Source organism: Setaria italica, chromosome I (assembly GCF_000263155.2).
Source record: "Setaria italica strain Yugu1 chromosome I, Setaria_italica_v2.0, whole genome shotgun sequence".
Taxonomy (NCBI): Eukaryota; Viridiplantae; Streptophyta; class Magnoliopsida; order Poales; family Poaceae; genus Setaria; species Setaria italica.
The window spans coordinates 7,051,300-7,079,208 of NC_028450.1; the positions used below are offsets into that span (position 1 = coordinate 7,051,300).

General features: G+C 39.4%; 1 protein-coding gene across 2 annotated transcripts; it reads left to right on the top strand.

The window, feature by feature from the left end:
- The first annotated feature begins 4,101 nt into the window (after positions 1-4,101).
- Positions 4,102-27,706, top strand: LOC101763291 (BEACH domain-containing protein B). 2 transcript variants are annotated; one of them, XM_004951807.3, is made up of 40 exons: positions 4,102-4,526; positions 5,102-5,165; positions 5,548-5,752; positions 6,490-6,663; positions 6,841-7,155; positions 7,538-7,760; positions 8,586-8,639; positions 9,252-9,692; positions 11,169-11,484; positions 11,601-12,053; positions 12,141-12,299; positions 12,417-12,566; positions 13,266-13,421; positions 13,529-13,570; positions 13,676-14,020; positions 14,165-14,338; positions 15,056-15,216; positions 15,366-15,675; positions 15,762-16,167; positions 16,249-16,570; positions 16,773-16,961; positions 17,336-17,600; positions 17,710-17,913; positions 17,986-18,207; positions 18,293-18,469; positions 18,560-18,672; positions 20,020-20,475; positions 20,556-20,766; positions 21,013-21,234; positions 21,314-21,778; positions 21,877-22,179; positions 22,272-22,724; positions 22,806-22,852; positions 22,952-23,045; positions 23,240-23,446; positions 24,600-24,725; positions 24,820-25,188; positions 25,274-25,505; positions 25,881-26,631; positions 27,253-27,706. In XM_004951807.3, exons 1-39 carry the CDS (start codon positions 4,363-4,365, stop codon positions 26,576-26,578), a joined length of 9,687 nt encoding a protein of 3,228 aa, XP_004951864.1. In that variant the 5' UTR covers positions 4,102-4,362; the 3' UTR covers positions 26,579-26,631; positions 27,253-27,706. The 2 variants fall into 2 exon arrangements, with proteins under 2 accessions (XP_004951864.1, XP_022682626.1); XM_022826891.1 differs by lacking the exons at positions 4,102-4,526; positions 5,102-5,165; positions 5,548-5,752; positions 6,490-6,663 and having other exon boundaries at positions 6,883-7,147.
- The last annotated feature ends 203 nt before the right edge of the window (positions 27,707-27,909 follow it).

Consider the following 27,909-nt stretch of genomic DNA (forward strand, 5'->3'; position numbering starts at 1 on the left):
AAACACATTGGTCATACTCCTGTTCCAACCCCCACTCGTACTTTGCATCTTAACAATATCCTTCATGTTCCAAAAGCTACAAAAAATCTTGTTTCTGTTCATCGCCTTGCTAAAGATAACTCAACTTTCCTTGAATTTCACCTTGATTATTTTCTTATTAAGGATCAGGCCACGAGGAACACGATTCTTAGGGGGAGATGTTACAAGGGCCTCTACCCTCTCCCCTCAACTTATTCAGTTAAGCAGGCGTATGGAGCAGTCAAGCCAACTTTCTCTCGGTGGTATAGTCGTTTAGGTCATCCTTCCTCCCCTATTGTTACTAAAGTTATTAGCAGCAATAATCTACCTTGTTCCCTTGAGTCGAATAAACAATCCATGTGTGATGCATGTCAAAAGGCAAAGAGTCATCAATTACCCTATAGTAGATCAAACAGTATCTCTCGTGTTCCTTTGGAGCTTGTTCATTCAGATGTTTGGGGTCCTGCTTTAGACTCCATTGGAGGACAGAAAATACTATGTTAGCTTTATTGACGATTTTAGCAAGTTTACCTGGATCTAATTCCTTAAATATAAGTCTAAAGTGTTTCAGAAATTCCATGAGTTTCAAAGTATGGTAGAAAGACTCTTTGATCGTAAGATTATTTCTGTGCAAACTGACTGGGGGGGAGAGTATCAACGACTTCATACCTTTTTCAATAAAATTGGGATCACTCGTCATGTCTCATGTCCTCATGCTCATCAGCAGAACGGGGTTGTTGAACGGAAACATCGTTATATTGTTGAAGTCGGCCTATCTCTTCTTGCACATGCCTCTATGCTACTAAAATTCTGAGATGAAGCCTTTATAACTGTTGTCTTCATTATAAATCGTGTGCCGAGTAAAGCCCTGCAATATAAAACGCCGTTTGAGTGCCTGTTTACACAAAAGCCTGATTACTCTTCCTTGCGCACTTTTAGGTGTGCCTGTTGGCCAAATCTGCGTCCCTATAACAAGCACAAATTAGCTTTTCGCTCCAAGTAGTGTGTCTTCCTCGGCTACAGTAATCTTCACAAGGGCTTCAAGTGCTTAGATGTTGCATCAGGCCGTGTGTATATCTCTCGAGATGTTATTTTTGATGAATCAGTCTTTCCATTCTCTGCACTTCATGAAAATGCTGGAGCCCACCTTCGTTCCGAAATATCCCTTCTTCCACCAGAACTCCTTAATTCTTCCTTTGCTTCTGAGGCGGAATTAATAGATGATCATGTATTTGATTTACCTAACCCCTCTAATGTGTTTGGTGAAGTTTCTATTGAAAACAGGTCTCCTGGCGCATCACAGTACACTTTTGGATCTGCACTTCCCCCGGACACGGAAATCGACGTTGCTCTGGGTGCTGCCTCTGCGCCAACAGAATCAGCTGGGGAATTGGCTAGAACGCCATCGGCTAGAGAATCACCTGGAGCGCCAGCTTCTGCGCTGCCGATGGGATCCTCTGCGGAGCTGCCGGTGGGATCTTCTGCGATGGAAGCACCTGCACCACTACGTACTCGTCTGCGTGATGGGATCCGCAAACCGAAAAACTACACCGATGGAACAATAAGGTATGGATGCTTTACAGCTTCTGATGAACCCCAAAATTTAGATGAAGCAATAAACAACATGGATTGAGGATCAGCTATGGATGCAGAATATAATGCGTTGATTAAAAATAAAACGTAGCACCTAGTTCCGCCAAGAAAGGGTATCAATATTATTGATTGCAAATGGATCTATAAGGTCAAGCGCAAATCTGATGAAAGTCTTGACAGATACAAAGCCCGCTTAGTTGCAAAAGGTTTTAAATGACGATATGGTATTGATTCTGAAGACACGTTTAGTCCTGTTGTAAAACCTGCCACTATCAGAACTATTTTATCTATTGCTGTATCTCGGGGATGGAGCCTGCGACAGCTAGACGTACAGAATGCTTTTCTTCATGGCTTCTTGGAGGGAGAGATGTATATGAAGCAACCTCCTGGATACGAGGATCCAGTGATGCCTGGATTTATTTGCAAGCTAGACAAACCTCTCTATGATCTTAAGCAGGCACCAAGAGTATGGTATTCAAGATTGAGCAGTAAATTGTATGAGCTTGGTTTTAAAGCATCAAGGGCTGATACATCTTTGTTCTTTAAGGGAACGGTCACAATATTTATACTCATTTATGTTGATGATATAATTGTTGCTAATTCTACTCAGGAGGCTACTGCATGTTAGTTACTGGATCTAAACAAGGAGTTTGCTCTGAAGGATCTTGGAGAGTTGCATTATTTCCTTGGTATGGAGGTAAATAAAGTAAAAAACGGTATTCTTTTGACACAAGAAAAATATGCCAATGATGTGTTGCAACATGTGGGTATGATGGACTGTAAACCTGTAAGTTCACCGTTGTCTACGTCTGAAAAACTATCGGCTCATGAAGGGTCTATGCTTGGACCGAAGGATGTTACAAACTATAGAAGTGTGGTAGGTGCACTGCAATATCTGACCCTGACTCGACCAGATATCTCATATGCAGTTAATAAGGTTTGTCAGTCCTTCCATGCGCCAACAACTATTCATTAGATGGTTGTGAAAAGAATTTTGAGATATCTAAAACATACTTTGAAGACTGGACTTAAAATTTGCAAGTCACCCTCGCTTCTTATGAGTGCATTTTCAGATGCAGATTGGGCAGGATGTCCAGGCGCTCAACTGGTGGCTTTGTTGTATTCTTGGGGTCTAATCTTATATCCTGGAGTGCAAGGAAACAAGCTACAGTATCAAGATCGAATACTGAAGCTGAGTATAAAGCTGTTGCCAATGCAACGACTGAGGTTATGTGGATACAAACCTTGCTGCTTGAATTGGGAATCCAAGCACCAAGAGCTGCTAAATTATGGTGTGATAATATTGGAGCTAAGTATCTTTCTGCCAATCCAGTATTTCATGCTCGTACTAAACATATAGAGGTTGATTACCATTTTGTGCGAGAAAGGGTAGCAAGAAAATTGCATGACATTGAATATATTTCTACAAAGGAAGGATCAAGTAGCTGCTGGATTTACAAAACCACTGGCTGTGCAGCAACTGGAGATGTTCAAGAACAATCTTAACTTACGAAGTTTAGATTGAGGAGGAGTGTTAGAGATATGGCGTGATGTATCTGGACTCCTATAGATCACGGGATATACTTTGGTCAGGTTGTTGTAGAGTTTGTTGTAATCAAGATAGATTTGAACTATGGCCAGGCCAAAGTATATCTCTAGGGGTTTATATATTGTAAATCTTTTTGTACGTCAATTAACACGCAACCGCCGCACCCAAGGATCAGGGACGGCGTTCCTCCAAGCTTGTGCGCCTCTGAAACTTTACAGAGATGCTGAAAATGCCTGCTGCTGCACCTGTAGATCTCGAGATTGCACAGATCAAAAGAAGCAAATAGCGATTGCAACACCTGAGCAAGTAATGATTGCTTCTATTGTATCTGAACAAAAAGGAGCAAGTCCTAGGCATCAAATAGAGCACCTGAGTTTGGATGTTAATGAGCTCCTCCAATCAACGACAAGGCCTTCCTTGCGAGCGTCGCCAGAGGAGGCCCTCCTTGTTCCAACAGAGGATTATAAGTTGTTCTTTTCAAACAGCAATTCCAGAAAAGATATAAGTACCGTTTTCATTCTGCGGAACGGCTTAGCATTGCCGTTTTGCATTCAACAAGATGAAGCTGAGCATCCATACTGTCTCATGTTTAGTTACAAGTTTACAACCTACAAGAATCCATCTAGTCTAGAAGTCTGAAAGTGAACACTTGCCTAACATTCATCACTGTCACTGACACCCGCAACCGCCGGTCAACTCTGCAATCCCACAATAAGAATAGTTTGGTTCCATAGGGTTCCCAGAACAAAAAAACGCATAAGAAAGAAAAGGTCTGACGGCTCACCTCAACGGGCTATTTTATGATAAAAGCCCCTACAAATACTTCATTCTAATTACCCCCCTGAACTTCTCTCCTCCTGAGGAGCAATCCCGCCACTGCCTCCTCCCTTGCAGAGTTGCAGAATTCCAGATCCCTCCTCTCCCCACGCACCCCTCCTCGATCCGACTGTTAATTAAAAAAAAAACTCGCTCGCTAGTCGAAGAAAACCCGGAGCATTTTTTTTCCTTTGCAATTCCCCTCACGCGATCTCGCTCGCCCTCTCCACTTCTTCTGTCACTACCTGGGGATCGGGTCGGGCTGGGTTGGATTCGAATCGAATCCTGCGGGCTCGCCTCGCGCTGTCGCGTCGTCGTCCTCGCCGCGGCGGTGATGCGCTCCTGCCGCTGCCGCTGCCGCTGCTGCTAGCGCCGGATCGGGAGCGATGAACATCGTCAAGGGCGTCGCCGATCTCCTCCGCAAGTCGTCGCCCGCCTCGCCGGGTGCTGGCGGCAGCGGCGGCTCCCGCGGGGGCGGGGACCGAGGAGGCACCGGGTCCCCCTCCGCGGACAGGGTCGCCGCCCCGCCGTCCCCCAGGGTCCGCTTCAGGTAACTGCGAGTGCCGTGGGCAATGCGACTTGCTTGTTTGAACCCGTGGTGTTGGGCCAGCATTTGTTAGCGCGCGCACCAGTGAGTTCGAGTTTGTTGCTGCATTTTCTAGTCTGCTTGTGTGCTTTGCACCTTTCAGCTAAGCATCGATGCTTCCGTTGCATTTCCTAGTTCGAGGTATCAGCCTCTTGCTGATGGAATCAGCTAAATATGTTGAATGCTTACTGGTTTAACTGTAGCAGGATAATGCTGTGTTGGTTAGTTTCCTCCATGTCAGTGTGCTTGACAGTTATGCATATATTATAAAAGTATCCTCTCTAGTCTCTAGCACATAATGGAGGATGCGTTGAATCAGGCAGTTGGGTGGTCAAGTGGATTACCCTGGCTTGCTACATCTATGAACACCGATTACGAGCTTCTACTACTGAGATTTTAGAATAAGAGATAAATAACTAAGTTCTGTTGATACTTTTTGGTTGTGTTTTTCCCCCAAGGTTACATCGCGGTGAACTGACACTATCTGGGGTATGCTTATTTCTCTCTTAATCCTGTATTCCTGTGTTATGTGATTCCAGTGACAGTGGTGAGGAAGGAGTTCTGAATGCACTTTGGCAGAAGTACGAGAATGCCATTGACAAGGTACCTGTCTGTAGCATTTAAAAAAAAATCAGCTGAAATGTCCTGATTTCGGTGTAACACTTGTGTCAATCAATGTACTTCTTCCTTTCTTTCAACAATTCCACATAAGATAACTTTGTTGAGTGAGCAATTTTGACTAGTTTCCTCACTTAGTATCCTGTATAAGGACAGGAGGAAAAAAAATCAAAGACCATGAATACTCAATAAATTAATTTTTTTAGACCATATAGCTTACTTAAGTATGGAACTACAAGCCTTCTGCACTTTTAGCATAAATATAGGTACTACCATATTATTAGGCTTCTGTAGCATTTTTGTGGGAAGCACTTCCTTTTTCAAAGTTAGATCATGTTTCCTCATTTCTTTGTTAACAATTTCGTAGGCTGAAAAGAAGAAATCCCTGCAAATATTTGCCATGCATTTTATAAAAGCATTTAAAGATTGGGAGCCAGGCCATATTGAGCAATCAGTTGATCAAGAATCATTATCAGATGATACAGTTTTAGGATGCTCTACTGGTCATCCTTCTGAGGTCATCCTTATTCTCATTCAAGAAATTTCTCAAATAACTTCATCGATCACTGAAAGTAAGTGGATCTATTGAACAAACAATAGTTCTCATTTCTACATTTCTTATATTATATGATATAACTTTTGAGGTTTGCACCTAACACTACAGCTGCACCATTTTAAGCTACCATTCATATGTCTGTTATGATCTCTTCATATTGTTCTGACTGAGTTATTTGAGATGACCACAGTTCTAAGAAAGGAGCATAACATCTTGCCCAGCTTTAGATATCATTGACTTAAGCAGCAGTTTATCGTAACTACATCAGTATTATATAGAAATGGAATACTCATACGATTAAAAGTTAGGTGTGTGCTTTCATTGATGCTTGCGAAATACCCTCAAGCTGGCAGAACTTATATGAAGGGCTCTGGAAATCAGCTAAATGCCGACTTGTTTTTGCTGAATGCAGGGATGACCTGTAATTATTGGAACCTTGGATTTACAGTTACCTCGTAAACCTTGGTTGTAGATAGTCTAAATGTCTAAGGGCACTAACATTCCAGTTCTGATAAGCAGCTTGAGTAAATAAACTTAATCCAACTCTTATCTTTTTTTTTGTTGAATATTTTCTGCTCCTTCTGATGAGGAAACACATTCTGCTTGTATTGGTTTATATCGGTTGCATTCTTTGATATCAGATTTAGCAATGCATGATTGTAATTGTGACATGTGTTTGTTATTCAGTGGTTTATTAGGTTTGGCAACTACACTGATAAATTGGGATCTGACTTGTTTTTCCTGGATTATCAGGCAGCAGCTGTCCAGAATCCTCTGCTAATATCTCAGAGTTATTGGGTGACCTGGGATTAAACACTGAAGGACTGACAGTTCTAGAGTGCTTGACAATTGTTACCCGCTCAGTGCATAACTGTAGAGTATTTAGTTATTATGGAGGTGTGCAGAAGGTCACTGCTCTTTTGAAAGGTACACACTCTCTTTACTTGACTATAATATCAAAATATTAATATTTCTAGATTCATTTCCTTTTCTCTTCTTTCTTTGATGACAATTTCACTGTTGTAGCGAAGACTATGATAGCTGATATATATTTACTTTTGTTATGGATCTTGTCTTAACTGAATTTTACTCTCATATATTCAGCCGCTGTTGTAAAGCTGAAGACCTTGACCAGCTTGCTTGCCGCAGACGAACAGCTGTCGAATAAAACTGTAGAGAACATGAGGACGATGCAAAAGGTGCTTGTGTACATTGTTACAGTAATTTCAAACTTCATGGATCTGGAGCCAACTACAACAAGGATTTCACAGTTTCTAAACAGCTCCAGGCATGCCCTATCAAGCAATTATTTGGCCACAGTTGGTCCAAGTACTTCAAAAAACATGGTTTCTGATAAAAATTGGCAGAAAAAGGCCATTGTTTCAGTTATGGAAGCTGGTGGTGTCAATTGGTTAGTAGGTAAAGTTATCTTTTCAATGTTTGTGTATGATGATAGTATCATTGTAGCACTTGTGCTTGTCAAGTAACTCCTGAATCACAGTACACATCCAATTTACTCAAAGTTGTTTGCTGATAGTTTCAGGTGCATTGCATATTTTCTAGAGACATACTCCCATTTGGAGAAGTCTTTATAAACATACTTAGACTATAAAGTTCCTTGGCAATATAAATGTGTGCATATAGTAGTTTTCAGTATCAAGGTAGAAGCATGGTTTTTCTATGTGCATCAGATGCCAGTGCATACAAGAAAATTGTTCCAATGAATTGTCCTCTTGTTATATCATTTAACCCACATTTTGCATCATGATTGTCTTAAAATGTGGTTTTTTTTTTCTTGCAGAACTCCTAAGGGTTATTCGAAGACTGAATTTAAAAGAGCAGTGGACTGATCTGTCACTCCACTTCATAACTTTGTACTCTCTAAGATCAACTATATCTGAAAATACTCGTGCACAAAATCATTTCAGAAGTATAGGAGGACTGGAGGTTCTATTAGATGGGCTTGGACTGCCATCAAGCAAATTTTCAGTCTCAAAGCAGTCTTTTGTTCCCAGTGATGAAAGGTATGTGTTTCATCAGTGGCAAAGCCAGTCCTTTGATGTAGGAGGTCCTGAAGCTTGGAATATTGGGCAAGGGCAGTAATTACAATTGATGAGAAGGAAAAAAGAAACAAAATTAGATAGGCTATGAATGTACTTCTCAAGGACTAAAAGCCACCATTCCGGAGCCTCTTTTAGGATCTAGTTTATTTTGTCCTAAATCCTAAGGATTTAGATCTCAAGTTCCCCTTTCTACACAGTTCCCTAGGAAGTATTGTAGTTCTGTCCCTTTGTTGTGGTTATGGTTTCATTTTCATTCATTTTAGCAGTTCTGCCAGACATCATGATTAATTCCTCTATAATTGATACAAAATTACACATTCCATAGTCTCTCCTCTAGAACGCTGTTGTCATTTCACTGCTGCCTCAGTCAGAAACAGTGACATTTTGCAATCTACATGGTTGCCAAAATGCAACTTTAACCACTAATATCTAGTTAGTTTAGCATATGTGTGTATTTTTTATTTTGGGGGAAAATATGCAAATATCATTTTCACATATCCAATCTAAATATGCATAAGAAAAACAGCACTCAAAGTTAAAGTTTAAAAAATTTGACTATTCCATAAACTTACTTATTTCTATCGGAGGGCGTATTTTAGAGTAAAACAACTGCATTTCCTCTTTGGCGGAAGGGCTATGGTTCAATAATAATGATAACATCCGGCAGGTGCTTTTGCCATTATAAGTTGATGGTGAACTGTAACAGCAATCTGCCGGAGATAACCTGCCAAATATATCTGATCCTATCTGTTTTGTTCTTTGATCTTATATAGCATCTCTTTGCAGGCGTGGCATTCTCCGGCTCCAGATACTATCTTTGGAAATTCTGAGGGAGGCAGTGTATCCTGTTCCAGCATTTTTAGTACAGAAATGAGTGCATTTGGCTAGTTTTGTGTTTTTTAAATATTCTTGAATTTTGGAGCTATGATAGACAATCTACTGAATATGCTGACATCCATGGATCATGGGTTGGAGAATTTTGTAAAAAATTGTTGCATTGGCTGATTAGTCGTTGATAAGTAGGTAAACAGTCACGTATGAGGCAGCGTCTTGAAATATTACACTACATGAACAATTGTCAGTGTTCTTTTACGATTAGGTGTTTATAATGTTGTTGAATGATATGCACCATATGTTTCATATGAGATGAAGCGTAAACTACATAATGTAAATTGTAATTGATGATTATTTATACAACTTATTTGTAAAAGGTGATTACTAAATTATAAGTATACATGACTATATGAACATGTATCTTCGCAATTAAATTCGATTAGTCATCTGCCTAACTAAACATTTGGCAATACCATCTTGTCTGACAACCGCATATTGATAGGGCTAACTTTTAATTTTGATGTCACTATTTTGGTCAGAACTTAGTATATTGTTGGAAATTTGTTGCATACTCTGTTGCATGATTTGTCTTTCTTGTGTCCTTGACTGTTTGTCCAGTTTTGGTAATGTCAATAATTTGCAATTCTTGTGTGAAAATGGGCGGATACATAAATTCGCCAACAGCATCTGTTGGCCTGCATTTATGCTTCAGGAGTTTCATCAGCAAAAGTTTCTTGATCCTCAAGCCAGCCTGAAACTTGATAAAGAAAGCACTGGGCCTTCACCAACATTAGAATCTATCTCAAATCCTGTAGATATTCTTGATGCGTCAGAATGGAATGAGTATTCGGTAAAATTAAGCATAGCACTTTGCTCTTTTCTTCTTCCTCCCAAAGAGATCAAGTACTGCCCTGCTCCAGCTGATGTTAGCCAAATTTCGCTATCCATCTCATTGGCATACTGGGAACAATGTGCAAGGTGGATTATAAAGGTTCTTTCGACAGTTTTCCCGTGCATCAAAGCTTGTGCTAGTGAAACTGAATTGCCTAACCATATAAGGTGAATTCCCTCTCCTTTGGTTTGATATATCATTTTGTTGACTTGATGCATATGTAACCTACCCCACCTTGCTTGGGACTTAAAAGCTTTGTTGTTTTTATTGATGAATTATGGTTCTTCACTCCGTTATGTGCAACCTATCATGATTGTGTGCATTTGGCTTCACATTAGATATTAACAATTTTTAACAATTTTCAATTTTTATATTCTGGTATCTAATTGAGCAAATTCCCTCATTGCCATTGAAAATTATACCACTTCCTTCATTGCCATCAAAATTCTTCAACTCCCTTCACTGCCACTACTTCAATTTTCCAATTCCTTCACTGTCATAACCGTCCACTAGCTGTTAAGTTGCTGTTATCTTCAATGGAAAAGACAATTATACCCCTCCCAGTAGAATGGAGTGAAATTTGCTTTCTTTCTCAGGTGAGCAACAATGGTAGGTCTATGCTTCTCTCAATGTTTTGTTCTTTTTAGCAGCATCAGGTCCACAACCGAACCAAAAGAATCTGCAAGGTACGTTAAAAAATTCGGAATGCCAACGATTGAAGAACCAGTGATCTGATTTTTCAATCTCACCCCCGTGATTGGAGTGCCGCATCAGGAGATGTGATTTCATTGACCGCCGGAACTGGGAACAGGCAAGAATGGAGGGGGCCGCAACACCGATGGCCGGCACGGCGCCCCACCGCTGCCGCCCGCCTGCGAGCCCCGTGTGTCCGCCCACGCACCCCGTGTGTCCCCCCACGCACCCCGTGTGTCCACCCACGCACCCCGTTGAAGCCGTCCGTGTCCTCGAGCGCCGCACGGGTGCCGCGGAGGCTGGCGAGCTCCCGGTTGCACAGGCGGATGAGGGCGGCGGGCCCGCGCAGGTGGATGAGGGTGGGGCCGCAACCCTCGTGCGGCGGACGGCAGCAGGAGGCCTGCACGTGTAGATGGCAGTGGGGGTGGCCGGACAGTAGCGCTTCTGTAGCTATCGCTAGTGCGTGGAGGCAAATGGAAGAGACGGCAGCAGATAAGCTGGCCAGACGCGGGCCCATGTTATCAGTGGAACAGGGGTAGTCTAGCCATTGTAAAAGCTGACAAATTTCTGTTTAGATTATGGGCTCGTCTTGTCAGCCAGAAGTAACTTAACGGCGATGGACGGTAATGGCAGTGAAGGAATTGGAAAATTAAAGTAGTGGCAATGAAGGGAGTTGAAGAATTTTTGATGGCAATGAAGGAAGTGGTACTATTTGAGCAATATTTTAATTAGTTGCTGGTTTGTTATTATGTGCTTTCAATTCATTTCACCTTTTAAACTATTCATTATTCTGGCTATCATGTTTTTTTCTTGTTACAAACAGCATCAGTTTCTGCATGAAATATCCTTCTTAGGCCTTTTCAAGTGATTGAACATCTATATGTTTTAATGAGACCATTTTGTTAATAAATTTCTTTTGCTGATGATTTTTTTGTTGACTATTGCTCCAGGATTTTAGCAAACACTTTGCAGCATTACATGCTTTGCACGTTTAGGAAGGTTCTCATTTCAGCACCAGCTCTACTTAAATCTTTTCGAGAGGAGGGTCTCTGGGATCTGATATTCTCAGAGAAATTTTTCTACTTTGGGTCATCTGTGAACTATATTCATCAGATCATTCATGAGACATGGAATGATCAACTTATTGATGCTCCCAAATCAACTGATTCGAAAAGCTTCAATGAAACTGACGTCAACATTCTTCAAGCTGAAGCTATTTCCTTCTTGGAGTTTGCTGCAACACTCAATGAAAACTCAAATAACCTGGTAAGACGAATTTTCTCCTGCCTTAGCTAAGGCATTGCTTATTTTACATTAAATTGAATAGTGCCATCCTTTTCTGTTTGCACCTTCTCTTTAAAATAATCTTGTTTTGTTTGTAGCCAGAATGCTCAGCATTGTTAGGTGCACTTGAACATTGTACCTATGATCCTGGATTGGCCGGTGCGATTGTTAAGAGCTTTCATGTTATCCTACAACTTGCAACTGAACAAACTCTAGCTTCTTTCAAGTCAATCAATGTGCTTACTAGAGTCCTGAAGGCTGCATGCCTTCAAGCGCAAGAAGTAAGGAAGCTGTCCCATCCCCAAGATGATTTAGATCAAAATGGTTCTCAATCCAGAAATGTTCTGACGGCTTCTTCAGATGAGAGGATTAAGAATGCTTGTACATTTGTGGAATTGGCTTTCAACCTTTTCAAGGATTATGTCACAATATCTGACATTGGTAGGATTGCAGTTTTACATAATGCCAATTGTATTGAGTGTTTATTTGACTTGTTCCAAGAAGAATACCTCAGGAAGCACATAGTGGAGCAAGTACTTGCTTTATTTAGGGTAGGTTTTATTCACCCTCTTTCCTTATATTGCTCATGATACTAACATCTGGAACTTAGAGCTTCTCCTGTTGTTTTTTGCAATCAGTTACCTCCATCATCAGCGCAAGACCATGCAGCAAAGATGCATCTATGCTCCAAATATCTCGAGACTTTCACTCGCGTAAAAGAAAATGAAAAGGGTTTTGCAGAATTGTCGATTGATCTATTAGTTAACATGAGAGAGATCATAATGATAGATCGTGCGGTATGTTTTTTCTTCTCTTTTAAAGATGGATGTGCTCCCAGTACTTACGTATTTTGGTATTTCTCCTCTAATCATTCCTTTCAGTTTCATTTATTTTTTACCATTATATTTTGGCAGTATTATCAAAATCTGTTTCGTGATGGGGAGTGCTTCCTGCATATAGTCTCTTTGTTGAATGGAACTTTTAATGAAGCAGTTGGGGAGCATTTGGTCCTTAATGTCCTTCAGACATTGACTGCTTTACTTGCTGAAAATGATGAGTCAAAGGTAACAAAATATTTGGCTACAGTTCATGCATGTCTTACAAAAACTGGAGTAGGCCAGCACTTGGAAGGCTGGTACTACCATTTTGGTTATTCCTGGGTAGCCACCTGTACCATTCTGTTTTCCTGGATATCCTTCTGGATTAGTGTTGGAACTTAATCCCTGCATTTGTGTACCAGCACTATTAGGTGCTGCAGCAGTACTGTTCACACATTGGTGATATCCACCTGGTACTTCAGCTGATGTGGTATCGTTCATGGGCCCACTGGCACAATGGAAAGTACACTACTCTATATAGGCATAGACTAGGGGTGTGTACACCAGTCCCAGCCCAACCGAAACCATGAAACAAACTGATGCATAGGTTGGGTTGAAATGAGTTGAAAATCCATTAGACCCATGGGTCTCCTCACTTTGCTGCTGTCCCTGCATTCCTCGGCTTCTGCTATGTTCTCTTCTCTCCTCATTGTACCGCAGTTGTCAGCTTCCAGCCCCAGTGTGCAGACGCACATCTAGGATGGCCCAGACTGTAACTTGTTTGGCGTGGGCTCCCTCCTTGACCATGCACGGGCAAGAGAGCACCCCTCTGATTGGATATTTTTGCAAACAGGACAGTTAGTCTGGATATCGGTCTCTACAATTCTTTATTAATGCTGTTATTTGCTTGGTGGTGATTTTAAAATCCTGGTTTGTCTTATCCAGGCTGCCTTCAGATTGCTGGTCGGTGCAGGTTATCAAACATTGCAAAGCTTGCTATTGGACTTCTGTAAATGGATTCCAAGTCCTAAACTCCTGGATGCCCTACTTGACATGCTTGTTGATGGGGCATTTGACATAAATGAAAAAACAACAATAAAGGTGAGGAATGGCGTGATTTTAACTGATTTGCTTCATTCAATTTTACCCCATTGTATTTCATTCTGTTATCTATTTTTTTTACCTGATTCTGCTCTCTTTTTCATCAGAATGAAGATGTCATTATGCTATTACTAAATGTTCTGCAAAAGGTCTGCCTCTCTTTCTCTCTGTGCACGCGCGCGCATGTGCACACGTGCTGTTGATACTTTCCATTTATGGTACATATATGTAAATTGGTGATTTCCAATTGGCAGAGCAGCACTTCACTTCAGCATTATGGGCTTATGGTCTTACAACAGTTGCTCAAGGGGTCCATTACAAATAGAACTGCTTGTTTCAGAGCAGGGCTACTTAGTTTCCTTCTTGATTGGTTTTCAGTAGAGGAAGGGGATGACATTGTAATCAAAATTGCGGAGCTAATTCAGATCATTGGTGGACACAGTATTAGTGGAAAGGATATTCGAAAATTTTTTGCTCTCCTGCGTGGTGAGGAGATTGTTGCAAAGCAGAAGCATGGTTCGTTGCTTTTGACAAGTGTTAGTCACATGCTCAAGGAAAAGGGGCCTGAAGCTTTCTTTGAGTTTAGCGGTCATGACTCTGTAAGTTATGTTGATTTTATTTTACTATAAGCCATTTTGGTAATATTTTCTTTCTGATAATTTTGAAAGGACTATTTTTTTGTCATACCTTTGTCTTATTTTGCATTACTTTGTATGATTCCTTGTACTTCCCATCACCAACAGGGTATTGAAATAAAGTCACCAGTTCAATGGCCTTACAACAAAGGTTTATCCTTTTGCTGCTGGTTAAGGGTGGAAAAATTCCCTGAGAAGGGTATGATGGGCCTTTTCTCCTTCTTCACTGAAAATGGAAAAGGATGTTTAGCTATGCTTGGGAAAAATACTCTAATCTATGAGGTAATTTTTGCCTCCTGCCTACGTTTGCTTTTTGTCCTATTTTGCTAGTGCTCCTTTTCTTTTATCAACTATGATTTATCCTAAGTCAAAAAATTCTTTGGCAAGTGAAACAATTTCTAATGCAAACAACCAAAGGATTAATTTGATAGCCAGCTTGCAAGTGACAATGGAATTGGGTGCAATTTAATGGTATCTTGTCTATATTCTCATGACAAATCATTGTTGAGTTAAGCAACCTATTTGAAGAAATGTCCTACATTCCACTGACTAATCTATAAAAACTCAGTGTTGATTTCACCTGAAATTTATACATTTCTAACAAAAAACATGATGGTTGGTGCTTCTTTAAGATGCTATATGCTGTCTATTTATTAATCCTAGTTATTTAGCTGTGTTACTGTAGAGAGTTAGAATATGGGAAAACACCACACACCCAACCCAATGAGGGAGGTGACCTCTTGTACATATAGCCAACATGGCTTGGTATACAAAAAATACAATCATGTATACAAGGCAAGTATACAAACACAGGCTATACATACCTAATAGTTATCAATACAGTTTAAGATTTCCAGCCATTTTTCGCATAAGGACCTTTCTTTCCCATGGTTGCACATCTATGTACATATGGCTTAAACTCTCTGCATGACTTCAACTGTCAAGTAATTAGGATCTTGATTTTGGTATTAATATAACTCACCTCCCCATGCTCTGCAGTCTGTCAGTCCAAAGCATCAGTGTGTTTTGTTACCTCTGAGCCTCCCTACGAAGCAGTGGAAATTCCTTTGCGTTACTCATACAATCGGGAGAACCTTCTCTGGAGGGAGCCAGCTGAGATGCTATGTAGATGGTGATCTAGTATCAAGTGAAAAGTGCAGGTAAGTCAAATTCTCACTTTTTTCCTACATGATTTGTGTTGTGAGTCAATTGTATTTCAATTATCAGAACTAAGCTTACTAAGTTTGGTATGTTTGTGATACCCTAACCTATTAATAGTATACTCTGGTCTTTCTTTTGCTGCTTTCAGGTATGCAAAAGTAAATGAAGTAATGACTCGCTGCAGTGTCGGTACAGAATTGATGCCCATTGGTGAAGAACCTTCTTCTCTTGGTTTTGAGAGCACCTTTGCTTTTACTGGTCAAATGGGCCCAGTTTATGCATTTTCTGATGCTCTCTCTCCTGAACAAATAAGGGGCATTTATAACCTTGGACCAAGTTACATGTACTCTTTCCTTGGTGATCAAAACTTGCTTACAAATGATGACTCACTGTACAAGGGAATACTTGATGCAAGGGATGGCATTTCATCCAAGATGATTTTTGGCTTGAATGCACAGGTTTGAGGCATCATCTAAGGAGTACTATTTTTTCAACAAAATGCCAGAACTAGATAATTAAATAGTTATCCTTTTCTTCTCTCCAGGCTAGTAACAATAGGACATTGTTTAATGTGTCATCTGTACTGGATGGTCCTGACAAGAGTAAGTTTGAGGCAACCACCATGGGTGGGACAAAGTTATGCTCCCGGCGTCTGCTGCAGGAAATAATTTACTGTGTTGGTGGCGTCTCTGTATTTTTCCCTCTTTTGGTCCACTTTGATGATGCTGTGGTTCAGAATGGAGAGTCGGCTGCCAGTGATGAATTGGCTGGTCAAGTTATTGAGCTTGTTGCTTCTGTTCTAGATGGAAATATAGCAAATCAGCAACAGATGCATCTTCTTTCTGGATTCTCAATTTTAGGCTTCTTGTTCCAATCTGTATCACCACAGCTCCTAAATTTCAAGACTCTTTCAGCATCGAAGTACATGTTTACTGTTCTGAAGAACTCTGGTGCTCCCTCCCTCCCTCCCTCCCTCTCATTTTCCTATTTGTTTGGAAGGGTGTATATAAGTAGCTTATCTGCTTTTTCAGGCATGTCAGAAGTTCTATTGAAAGATGCTCTTTCGCAGTTTTACTTGAATCCACATATCTGGGCATATGCAACCTATGAAGTACAGAGGGAACTTTATTTGTTTCTGATACAATATTTTGAAGCTGATGGGAAGTTTTTACCAATGTTATGTGGGCTCCCTAGGATCATTGATGTTGTACGACAGTTCTATTCGGATAAGGTAGATTCTAGGTCCTCTAAGCCTTTGCTGGTTAGCAAAAAGGTGATCGGAGAGAGACCAAGCATGGAACAAATCCGCAAGATCCGACTTCTCCTGTTGAGTCTGGCAGAAATGAGCTTAAAGTAAAGTATTTCCAACTGTTCATCAAAGATGCTCTTATGTGTTTTCTCTCCATACTCCACAAGCACTCCCTAATTTCTGTTCAAATCCATTTTAAATGCTGCCCTATACACAATTCTGAATCTATTTTCCTTGGATATCGAACGCTAACATTTTTATGCATATTATTAAGAAGTTAATTGGTAATATAATTATCTGTTGCAGGCTAAAGGTTTCTCAACACGATATCAAAGCTCTTGTTTCCTTTCTTGAAAGAAGTCAAGATGTTGCATGCATTGAGGATATACTTCATATGATTATCCGTGCCCTTTCGCAGAACTCACTTCTACCATCTTTCTTGGAGCAAGTAAATTCACTTGGTGGTTGTTACATTTTCATCAATCTTCTTAAGAGGTAGTGTGCAAAGTTTGCTTACAGATTATTAGATAAAAGCAAACAGAGTTTCTCATCACTGTATAGCGTGAAATCAATCTAGATCTCACTTTGACTGGGAGTTTCTGCTCTCATGATTACTCATTAGGACCGATGAAATTGCAATTCTTTTAGACTTTCTTTTTTTTTAAAAAAAAAAAACTGAACCCTGTCTCCAACTACCATTGACCAGTGTTTTAAAAAGGGTCTATACTGGTGGACAATATTTTGCCTTTATTTCCTGTCATTCCTTTCTATAGATGCAATTGCAGAACTTTTTATGCCTGTTCTCTTTCTCTATCGTACTTTTCTGTTAATATATGAGGATGCGAATAGTTACATCATTTGTTCACCAGGGAATTTGAGCCAATCCGTCTATTGGGGCTTCAACTTCTTGGAAAGCTATTGGTTGGAGTTCCATCTGAGAAAAAAGGACCAAAAATTTTTGGCCTTCCTGTAGGACGACCTAGATCTATTGCTGAAGATATAAGGAAAGGAACAACAGCAGCATCTCAACTGTTTTTCTATTCAATATCTGAAAGACTTTTCAAATTTCCACTTTCAGATCATTTATGTGCTAGTCTTTTTGATGTCCTTCTTGGTGGAGCCAGTCCTAAACAGGTAATTTGCCAAATTTTGTAGTAAGTATAATACTATGAGATCCTCTTATCTCTGACTTCCAATGTTAACTGAAACCCTCAATAAATTAACTGACATATTTTCTGTCCAGGTTTTACAGAAACGTTCCCAATCTGATGCTTTAAAAGATAGGAGCAGCACTTCAGCGAGCTTGGCTCCTTTTTTTGTACCTCAGATTCTGGTTTGCATTTTTAAATATATTCAATCTTGTGAAGATGCTTCAGCACGTACAAAGATTTTAAGTGATCTTCTTGATTTGCTGGATTCAAACCCTTCCAATGTTGAATCCCTTATGGTACTTTCTAATACTATTTCATTAGGTCATGAGAAATCAGGTTTTTGTTGCTCATAATAATGATTTCTTCAGGAGTATGGTTGGAGCTCTTGGCTTGAGACATCTGCGAAGCTTGATGTATTTAGGAACTACAAATCGAATTCTGTAGCCAAGGATAATGGTTTGGAGACTAATGAGCTGATTCTTGTGAGGAACATGTATTCGTTGGTCCTCTCCTATTGCATATTCTCTGTTAAAGGTGGCTGGCATCAACTGGAAGACACGACAAATTTCCTTCTACTGAAAATTGAGCAGGTTGAAGTTCTGTATATGCATCTTAGTACATTCTTTTGTTTTACTTACATTTCTGATTGTTTAATGGATAATGCTTAATCTACAGGGACAGTTACCAAATTCCTGTCTGCTACGAGACATTTTTGAAGATCTCATTGGAAGCCTTCTGGAGACATCTTCCGAAGAAAATGTTTTCAATTCTCAGCCATGCCGTGATAACATCTTGTATCTTTTGAACCTTAGTCATGAACTGTTTGTTGACCAAATTGGAATTAAACTCTTGGTATGTCTGAGCAATTCTTTGTACAAAACTGAAATGGTTCTTTTTTCAGGTGCAGTCCTTGTTCACTCATCCAACACTTCTCTTTTGCAGTTTCCTTCGCTCGACATGTCTGCACAATTATCATCTAATGATTCCCTGGAAGATGACATTAACTCGGCAGTTGTAGAAATTATGAATATTGAGAACAATGACCTAGTTACAAGGTAATATAATGGTTCTGTAGCTACACACAAATTGCTACTTACTCTGATCACATCTAGGTTTGTCCTAAGTAAACCTTTGTCAACTTTGACTATTAATATCTAAAATTTCATATGGATTGACATAGATTCATTATGAAAACTACTTTTATTATACACTCTTTTAATTAAAGATAATATATTTTACAGATATTGCTAGTAAAAGTTAAAAAAGTTTGACACAGGAGTTAGGACAAATCTAGATGGACCTATATTTGTGACCAGAGAAAGTAGTATCAAGTATAATACTATGGAACATATTTCTAAGAGTTAATATCTGTATGCTTGAATTCTGCTAAGGCATTAAAGATCAAATTGCTGGAAATCATGCGCCAAACTCCTGGTTATTATATCCTGGCTCTTTATTTATTTATTTATCTATCTTTTTTTTTCTAGAAAATCCTGTTCGTGCCACTAAATAACTTCCCACTCTGCAATTTGCTACTGCATAAGTCACACTCCTGTAATATGCTTTTAATTTGCATAATGGATCTCTTTCACGCCATCAGAATCAGTTTAGCCATCAAATAGAGGTTTGAAAAGCAATTTTGCTCTTCATATTCTCAGGAATAAGAAATTGAGAGGTCATTTGTGGTTGGTTGTTTTTGCATAAATGATAGAAGGTTGTGTTTGAAGGCGACCAGTAAATAGTGACCATTGAATTTCTCAAATAAAACCTATGACTGCGGGGCATGGACACATTATGGTCATTTTACACCCTACTTGACATTTAGAATGATGGAGATGGCATGGAGCGAATTGGTTTGGTGAAGTGACTGAATATAAGGTAGACAAGTTCTGCAGTGGCACGATTTGAATCTGGGAGTAATTCAATTGCAAACTTCAGATCCGGGAGTTATTCAGTTGCAGGCTTCAGATCCAGTAGTCATTCAGTTGCAGGCTTCATTCAGGAGTTATTCAGTGTCAAGTCGTGTTGAGAAATATAACACTTTCTTTTTTTGGGGTGGGTTGCATCTAGTATTAATTGTTGCAGCACAGAGCTGCCATAACATTGGTAATATCAGTTCATGTACTTATGGTAGCGATTGCTGCAGCAATACCAGTTAATTTGTCTTGCTGCTGGATTTTGGAACAAACAGTTCAGTTGAGATGGTTTAACACTCAAACTGTTTGCACTTGCTGAAGTTAACTCTCACTGATTTGCTTTTTATTTGATGTTGGTTGTGTTGCTAGTTGAAGCAGTTTTATTACCTCTTATTCATTTTTATATTCTTTTCACTGATATGGTTTGTGAGCCACATATATTAGTACTTATGAGTATTTTGTATTTACAATTTACATTTTTTGCAGTCTTCCATGGAGTAATACATTATTTGTCAATGGAGAAAAGTTAAGCGATGATTGGTGGAGTTATTTCGACAAGATATGGACACTTTTGTGCTATTTGAATGACAAAGGACAGAACAGATTAACACCAAAAGGTTCAAATGCAGCTGGCCCATCTATTGGGCAAAGGGCACGTGGATTGGTAGAATCCCTCAATATCCCGGCTGCAGAAATGGCTGCTGTAGTTGTAACTGGAGGCATCAGTAGTGCATTAGGTGGAAAGACCAACAAAATTGCTGACAAAGCTATGATGCTAAGAGGGGAGAGGTTTCCAAGAATTGTCTTCCACCTTATCATTATGTATTTATGCAAAGCTGGCTTAGAAAACGCATCCAAGTGTGTTCAGCAATTTATATCATTGCTCCCCAATCTCATCTCTGAAGATGATCAGTGCAAAAACAGACTGCATTTTTTAATTTGGTAGGATTCGTGCTCTTAGTTATATGTAATCATTCCCTCGATGATGGTTAATTTGACAGTTTAGTAACTTACTACTGCAGGTCTTTACTAAGGGTAAGATCCCAGTATGGGGAACTTGATGATGGTGCACGTTTCCAGGTTGTGTCGCACTTGATTCTTGAAACTGTGATATATGGAAAGTCTATGCTTGCAACAAGTACGTTGGGCAGAGATGATTCTACTGAAGCAAATAGCAATAAGGAGGCTGGGTTCGTCCTCAATCTTGTACAAAAGGACCGGGTTCTCGCTGCGGTTTGTCCTTTGTCTTCATGTTTAGTTCTATGCAGAAGCTATTTTGTACTTCTCAGAAATGTCTCAAGCATTTAACAGATATATGGCGTGCATTGTCACTATGCTCCCAACTGTGCTATTTCATCTTTTCTTTATTTAGCTGGAGGGAGAATTTTTATTGAGTCCCTGAAGGGTTTTTTATTGTTCAGTTTGCAAATAGTTCTGAAACAAAGCTGTTGCTGACATAATCAGTTTTCTGCTACTCAGGCTACTGATGAGGTAAAGTACATGAAGGATGCAACGATTGATCGCATGAAGCTGCTCCAGGAACTCCATTCTAAACTTGATGAACGCTCAGTTCAAGACAACGAACGACTGCAAAGTTTTGAGGATGATATACAGTTTGCCAAGACTGCTGCCATTTCTGCGGATGACAACAGAAAAGCAGCTTTCCAGCTGGCATTCGACGAGGATCAGCAAATTGTTGCAGTAAGTTATGAACAGTCCATTTTTACCAAACATGCTTTATTTAGTAATTTACATACAAACTGATTTATGTTTCATAAAGGACAAATGGATTCATATTCTCCGTGCTTTGAGTGACGAGAGGGGACCATGGTCTGCTGCTCCTTTTCCAAATAATATTGTGACATACTGGAAACTTGACAAGACTGAAGATAAATGGCGGCGCCGACTGAAACTCAAACGTAACTATAAGTTTGACGAACGCCTTTGTCACCCATCATCCACCAAATCTAGTAACGAGAATACTGCCCCAACTGTTGACCCATCTGGTAGTACCAAGATACCAGAAAAATTGAAGCACTTACTTTTAAAAGGAGTACGTGGAATTACAGGGGACATCAATTCTGAATCATTTGAGGATAACAACGATACGAGTGATTCTCCCCAGACTATCCCGCCAGAGAACCACCCTGTTAGTGACACTGCAGATTCTGCAGACTCTGATTATCATGCTATTGTTCAAAATAGAAAAGAAAGTCCAACCAGTGGAGATAGTGATTATATTGAGGTAAATAGGTTCAATATGTTCAATATGTTCTCGCAGAATTTATGTGCGGGTATTTGTTGTTCTTTCCTCAATTTCCTTATTTCTTTCTCATTTCCCAGGTACTATCATCGGTCCATTGTGTTCTCGTAACACCCAAAAGAAAATTAGCTGGGCAATTGACTATCACGCGAAATGCCCTGCATTTTTCTTTTGAATTTCTGGTCGAAGGCACTGGTGGATCATCTGTTTTCAATAGATTTCAAGATAGAAAAGATTCAGACTCCAAGAATGAGATGGGAGGTTTGGAAAAACCGAAGGCCAATCTCGATGGAGGACGAGGCAATGCTGCTGAATCTAGTGACACTCAAATAAAAAATCAGTCTAATAAAATCAAACACCATAGAAGGTGGAAAATAACCAGGGTATGTCTCCTTTTCTCTCTCATTTTTTGCGACCTTGTGTTGATTGTACGGGCTAGTCACAAATTTGACTCATTCTTTTTCCTTGTTGACAGATAAAAGCAGTTCATTGGACACGTTACCTACTACAATATACTGCTACAGAGATATTCTTTGATGATGGAAATGCACCAGTATTTCTTAATTTTTCCTCCCAAAATGATGCTAAAAGTGTTGGGTCTCTCTTGGTTTCCCTGAGGAATGATGCTTTGTTCCCCAAAGGAACTAGCAGAGATAAGAACAGTTTGATCTCCTTTGTTGACAGAAAGGTTGCACTTGAAATGGCTGAGAGTGCTAGAGAAAGTTGGAGAAGAAGAGAAATAAGCAACTTTGAGTATCTTATGATTCTCAACACTCTTGCTGGACGATCTTACAACGATTTAACTCAATATCCTACATTTCCTTGGATAATAGCCGACTACTCCTCAGAAAAGCTTGATTTTAACAAATCATCTACTTTTAGGGACCTGTCAAAACCAGTAGGTGCCTTGGATGCAAAGCGCTTTAAGGTAGGATCATCTCCTATGAAGTACTGTCACTTAAGCTGTAGTGCCCTCTGATAATTTTGAATAACTATATGCTATATGCAGGCATTTGAAGATAGATATCTTAATTTTGTTGATCCTGATATACCAAGGTCTGATCAAATTCATTTTATTCCTTCAAACATGTTTTGTGTGTGCCATCTTGCCCTAGACACTCATTAAGCAAACTATGTATTTCCTTTTCCTTGCAGTTTTTATTATGGATCCCACTACTCTAGCATGGGAATTGTTCTTTATTACCTTCTAAGGCTTGAGCCTTTTACTGCTTTACACCGCAATCTTCAGGTTTGTCTGTTATTCTTGTGTCCCCACCCTGCCTTCATATGTTCTTTTTGCTTTTATTCTTAAATATATTTCTTGGAATTGTTGTTTTCATATAACTGAAAGAGGTGGATTTGAAATTTGTTTTTTCTATGATGCATTATCATCAGAGTTTCAAAAACCCCCAGCTAAAACATTTTTTTACATGTTCTGTACAGGGTGGTAAGTTTGATCATGCAGATCGTCTGTTTCAGAGCATTGAAAGCACATACAGGAACTGCCTATCAAATACAAGTGATGTCAAAGAGCTTATACCTGAATTTTTTTACATGCCTGAGTTTCTTGAAAATTCAAATTCATATCACCTTGGCATAAAGCAGGATGGTGAACCTTTAGGTGATGTTGGTCTCCCTCCGTGGGCAAAGGTAATACATTATTTTTGCATGTGTTAGTATTAATATTTTGCTCTCGTTCATGGAGCAATCTGGTACTAAACACTGTTACAGCTTTATTCATATTCTGGTAACACACAATTATATTGTAACAATAGTTTTTGTTCCTGATAGTCATGTAGTGATGTCTTCATATAGTTACATATCCCCATATTCAGATGCGAGAACTTCAGTTTAGAAAAACTATAAAATGAACTTTTCTTGGTGTGTAATTTTGCATGATATTTCAGCTGGGATATGAATTTACAAGATCTTATTCTGCATGAAATCCTTTTCTTGCCCACCCAGCTGGCGGCATGCTGATCCGCAATCAAATTGCATAATGCACAATGTACGAAATAGCGAGGCTATAGCGGTTGATGCTAGCTGCCACTACAATAGTGTTATACTAATTAGCGGGCTATAGCGGTTGAGCACAGCTCTATGCTAAATCCCATAGCCTGCTATTTTGTACATTGATTATGCATCATACTATCCTAAATTTTAGCAGAAAATTTAAATAAGATCCTTAATTACGTTACATATAGTCTCATACTGTCATGCCTTGAATGTTAGCCATTTAATTTGCTACTGCGAGATTTTGATGTTTGGATTGGGATACGTCCCACTGAAAAATCTTCGACTTTTGACAGCATTTATCAACTAAGGGTGCTAATATTTTATCATGATATATGTTGTGGACAAATTCTTTGGCAAGAAGTTCCACCGCAGGCACAAGGGTCCACCTCCTCCAGGAGATGCTAGTTAGTTTAGATTTAGATTAGAGATAGAGTTGTAGTTAGTTGGGATTTTGTAAGCCGGCTCATTATATAAGAGCCCTGGCGCATTGGATTGGGATTAAGCAGAAGATAAGCCTTAAGCTCAGAGCCTCTTAGGGAGGGCGAGCAGGACCTTATCAATCAGCCATTGCTAAGCATAGATTCAATAAACAGGCTATATCAATATAATTATAAAAGTCGTAGAAGTACATGATTAGGAAATTATTTTGAGGAACCTACTTGTGTTACCACTCTAATTAATCAACAAGATGCTATCATCTGAAGATACAAAATTTTGGTGGTGCAATTGCACCATATCATCCAAAGGAAGTATGTCTTATTGGTTAATTTTTGTGTGATGCATATAGGGCTCCCCAGAAGAATTTATTTATATCAATAGAGAAGCCCTTGAAAGTGAATATGTAAGCTCTAATCTACATAACTGGATTGATCTCATATTTGGTTATAAGCAGCGTGGCAAGCCTGCAGTTGAGGTACATATACCATACTTTGTCAGAAACTTATCGCCCATGGGTTCTCAATTCACACGCTTAAGCTTGCTAATTTTGTATCCATTATTTGGAGCAGGCAGCAAACATATTTTATTATTTAACATATGAAGGTGCGGTTGATTTGGAGAACATGGATGATATGTTGCAAAAGTCTGCTATTGAGGACCAAATTGCAAATTTTGGACAGACACCAATTCAAATTTTTCGGAAGAAACACCCAAGAAGAGGTCCTCCTATACCAATTGCGCATCCACTATATTTTGCGCCACAATCGATAACAGTGACTTCTGTTGTCCCTACCACAATCACCCCTTCATCTGTGTTATTCATTGGCTTGTTGGACTCAAATATTGTCTTGTTGAACGAGGGGCTCATACTCTCTGTAAAGCTTTGGTTAACAACACAGTTGCAGTCTGGTGGAAACTTCACATTTTCTGGATCACTGGTATCTTTCTAATTGCAAATATCTCAGGACGGGATTGTTTTGTTCCACTTACTCCCTTTCACCTTTTGTGTTCCTTTTCTTGTAGGAACCTTTCTTTGGAATTGGTTCTGATGTTATTTCTCCAAGGAAAATTGGTACTTCCTTAGCTGAAAATGTTGAGTTTGGAAGACAATGCTTAGCAGCTGTTCAAATTCATGGTGACAATTACTTAATTCTGTGTGGTAATTGGGAGAATAGTTTCCAGATCATTTCTCTAAGCGATGGAAAAATTGTGCAGAGCATCCGGCAACATAAAGATGTAGTTAGTTGTGTGGCAGGTAACATTTCTGAATTAAATTCCTAAAAGCTCTTGCTTTAAGCAGTTGTAGTAACATAGTATTGTTTAATGCTAGGAGTTGCAATGCCAAAGGCCAGTCTTATTTGAGTTTTTCACATTTTTTCACTGTTAGGAAACCAATAGCATATTGAACATAACTTCAAACCTGTAAACTAAATTAACTCCCTCCGTTTTCTTTTAATATATGGTGTTAGCCTCTTAGTCAATATTGTTTAGAGCATGTGCCTTTCCAAATTCGCGATATGCTTTCCTCTGTAGGCTTAACACATGGAAAGGATATTGTGCTAAAAAAACTTTATATGTGTAATCTTTCTTTCCATTTTTATCTGACATCTGGCAACATAATTTTGTGCAGTTTCATCTGATGGAAGTGTAATTGCCACTGGAAGTTATGACACAACTGTTATGATCTGGTATGCATTCCGAGGAAGATCAAATGACAAACGATCAAGGAATGCAAATTACGACATATCAACTAAGGATCACGTCATTATTGAAAGCCCTTCCCATATATTATGTGGTCATGATGATATTATCACATGCATATTTGTCAGCACGGAATTAGACATTGTTATCAGTGGGTCTAAGGATGGAACTTGTATGTTTCATACACTGTGTGAGGGGACATATGTTCGATCTATTCGACACCCCTCAGGTGCTAGCTTGTCAAAACTGGTAACGTCACAGCATGGTAGGCTAGTGATATACTCTGATAGTGACCTTTCCTTGCACATGTATTCCATAAATGGAAAGCATATTGCCTCGTCAGAATCCAATAGTCGTCTCAGTTGCATGGAGCTAAGTTGCTGTGGTGAGTTTATGGTATGTGCTGGTGATCATGGTCAAATTGTTCTGCGCTCTATGCATTCCCTTGATGTTGTTTGGAGGTATGAGGGAGCTGGGAAGACAATAACTTCTTTAGTTGTGACTCCTGAGGAGTGCTTCTTGGCAGGAACCAAGGATGGTAGTTTGATTGTATTCTCAATAGAAAACCCTTTGCTTCGTAAAAGCACCATGCAACGGCACAAGGCAAAACCTTCTATTGGTGGTTAGTGGTATAGATGAAAACAATACCAGAACTCCTTGCTGCATGTTTCAAATGAGAGGTGAGTCATTTTCTGATCTATGTACCTTTTACCACTTTCCTTTTTTTCCCCCTCCAGATCTTTTTTGTATCTCACCAAATTTGCAGAATGTTCAAAGTGATTCATCAGTTATTCAATTACCCTTAAATTATCCATTTTAATGGGTGGAAGGTGGATTGTATTGCATTGAGGCCTCGGCCGGTATATATTAGAGTACAGAGACTTGGGGGGCAAGGCTCCCCCGGATATATATGGTAGTCTATGATACGTATATCTACAACTACCAAATATACTCTAACACTTGGCCTTTGAAGGGAGGGAAATTATTGACTTCTCTAAATATTAACTTGAATGCCTACTGCAGTTGGCTTTTGGCTATGTTTGGTTATTTGTTTTTATAAGTACTTACTGTAGTTGAAAAATATTTAGCTAGTTTAGACTAATATAGGTTTCAGTTTCATGGTAACAAATGTAGGTTTGACTATTGCTGGACCATTGTTTTTCCCTCTTTCTAGGTTTCAGTTTTCATGGTAACAAATGTAGGTTGAACTGCATGTTCTGAGCTTTGACTATATTCAGTCCAGTTGTATTTCCTTCATTTTTCTGCTAGGAATATTAATGGATCATTTAAAAACTCTGCAGGTTTATCTCATCAGCAACAATTGTAAAAGAGAAGAGTCTATAGTTCCTGTACAAATGTACATATGGCATCAGTTCAGTTAGCATTCTGCAGAAGGCATGTGCCGATCACAAGCAAAAGGCAGATATTCTTCTAACCGTGAAATGCATACGACAAAAACTACAATAGATTTATGTTTCATGTTCACAAGACAAAGGACCTGACCTTCATATGATCTCTTGAGATTGTAGGGTGTAGTTGGTTGGGGGGTGCATTTTAGTGTAATATACCTTTTTTTTGGGGGTATTCTTGCTAGTGAAGAGTGAGCAACAATTTTCCCAGAAAGAATTTCTAGTAGGTAAATAGGTGGCCGCTGACCTGTAGCTAATAACTGCACATTGTACATGGAACTGATGAAAGTTCATAATACGCATGCAGCTTTCGTAAAGATGCTCTTGAGGTTAGAGCGATCGTAAATCTCATGAGCCTGCTGTGCTTGACTTGTACAGGGAAAAGCAACTGTCGGGATGTAAGCTTGCTTAACTTGCGAGGTGTTCTTATTGTCGGTCTATCACTCTACTGTTTGCTCTTGTTGTACCAAACACAGTGCTCTGTACACACTAGATTACCCGAGTGGAAAACAAGTCACATTTTGTGCGCTGTGAGACAAATGGAGTTTT

What these genes read in the sequence shown, in the direction of transcription:
- LOC101763291 (XM_004951807.3), top strand. Translation starts at nt 4,363, where the DNA reads ATGAACATCGTCAAGGGCGTCGCCGATCTCCTCCGCAAGTCGTCGCCC. An exon ending in AGTTTAGCGGTCATGACTCT is followed by an intron (nt 14,021 to 14,164) that starts GTAAGTTATGTT and finishes CATCACCAACAG; the next exon opens with GGTATTGAAATAAAGTCACC. An exon ending in TACTGTTCTGAAGAACTCTG is followed by an intron (nt 16,168 to 16,248) that starts GTGCTCCCTCCC and finishes CTGCTTTTTCAG; the next exon opens with GCATGTCAGAAGTTCTATTG.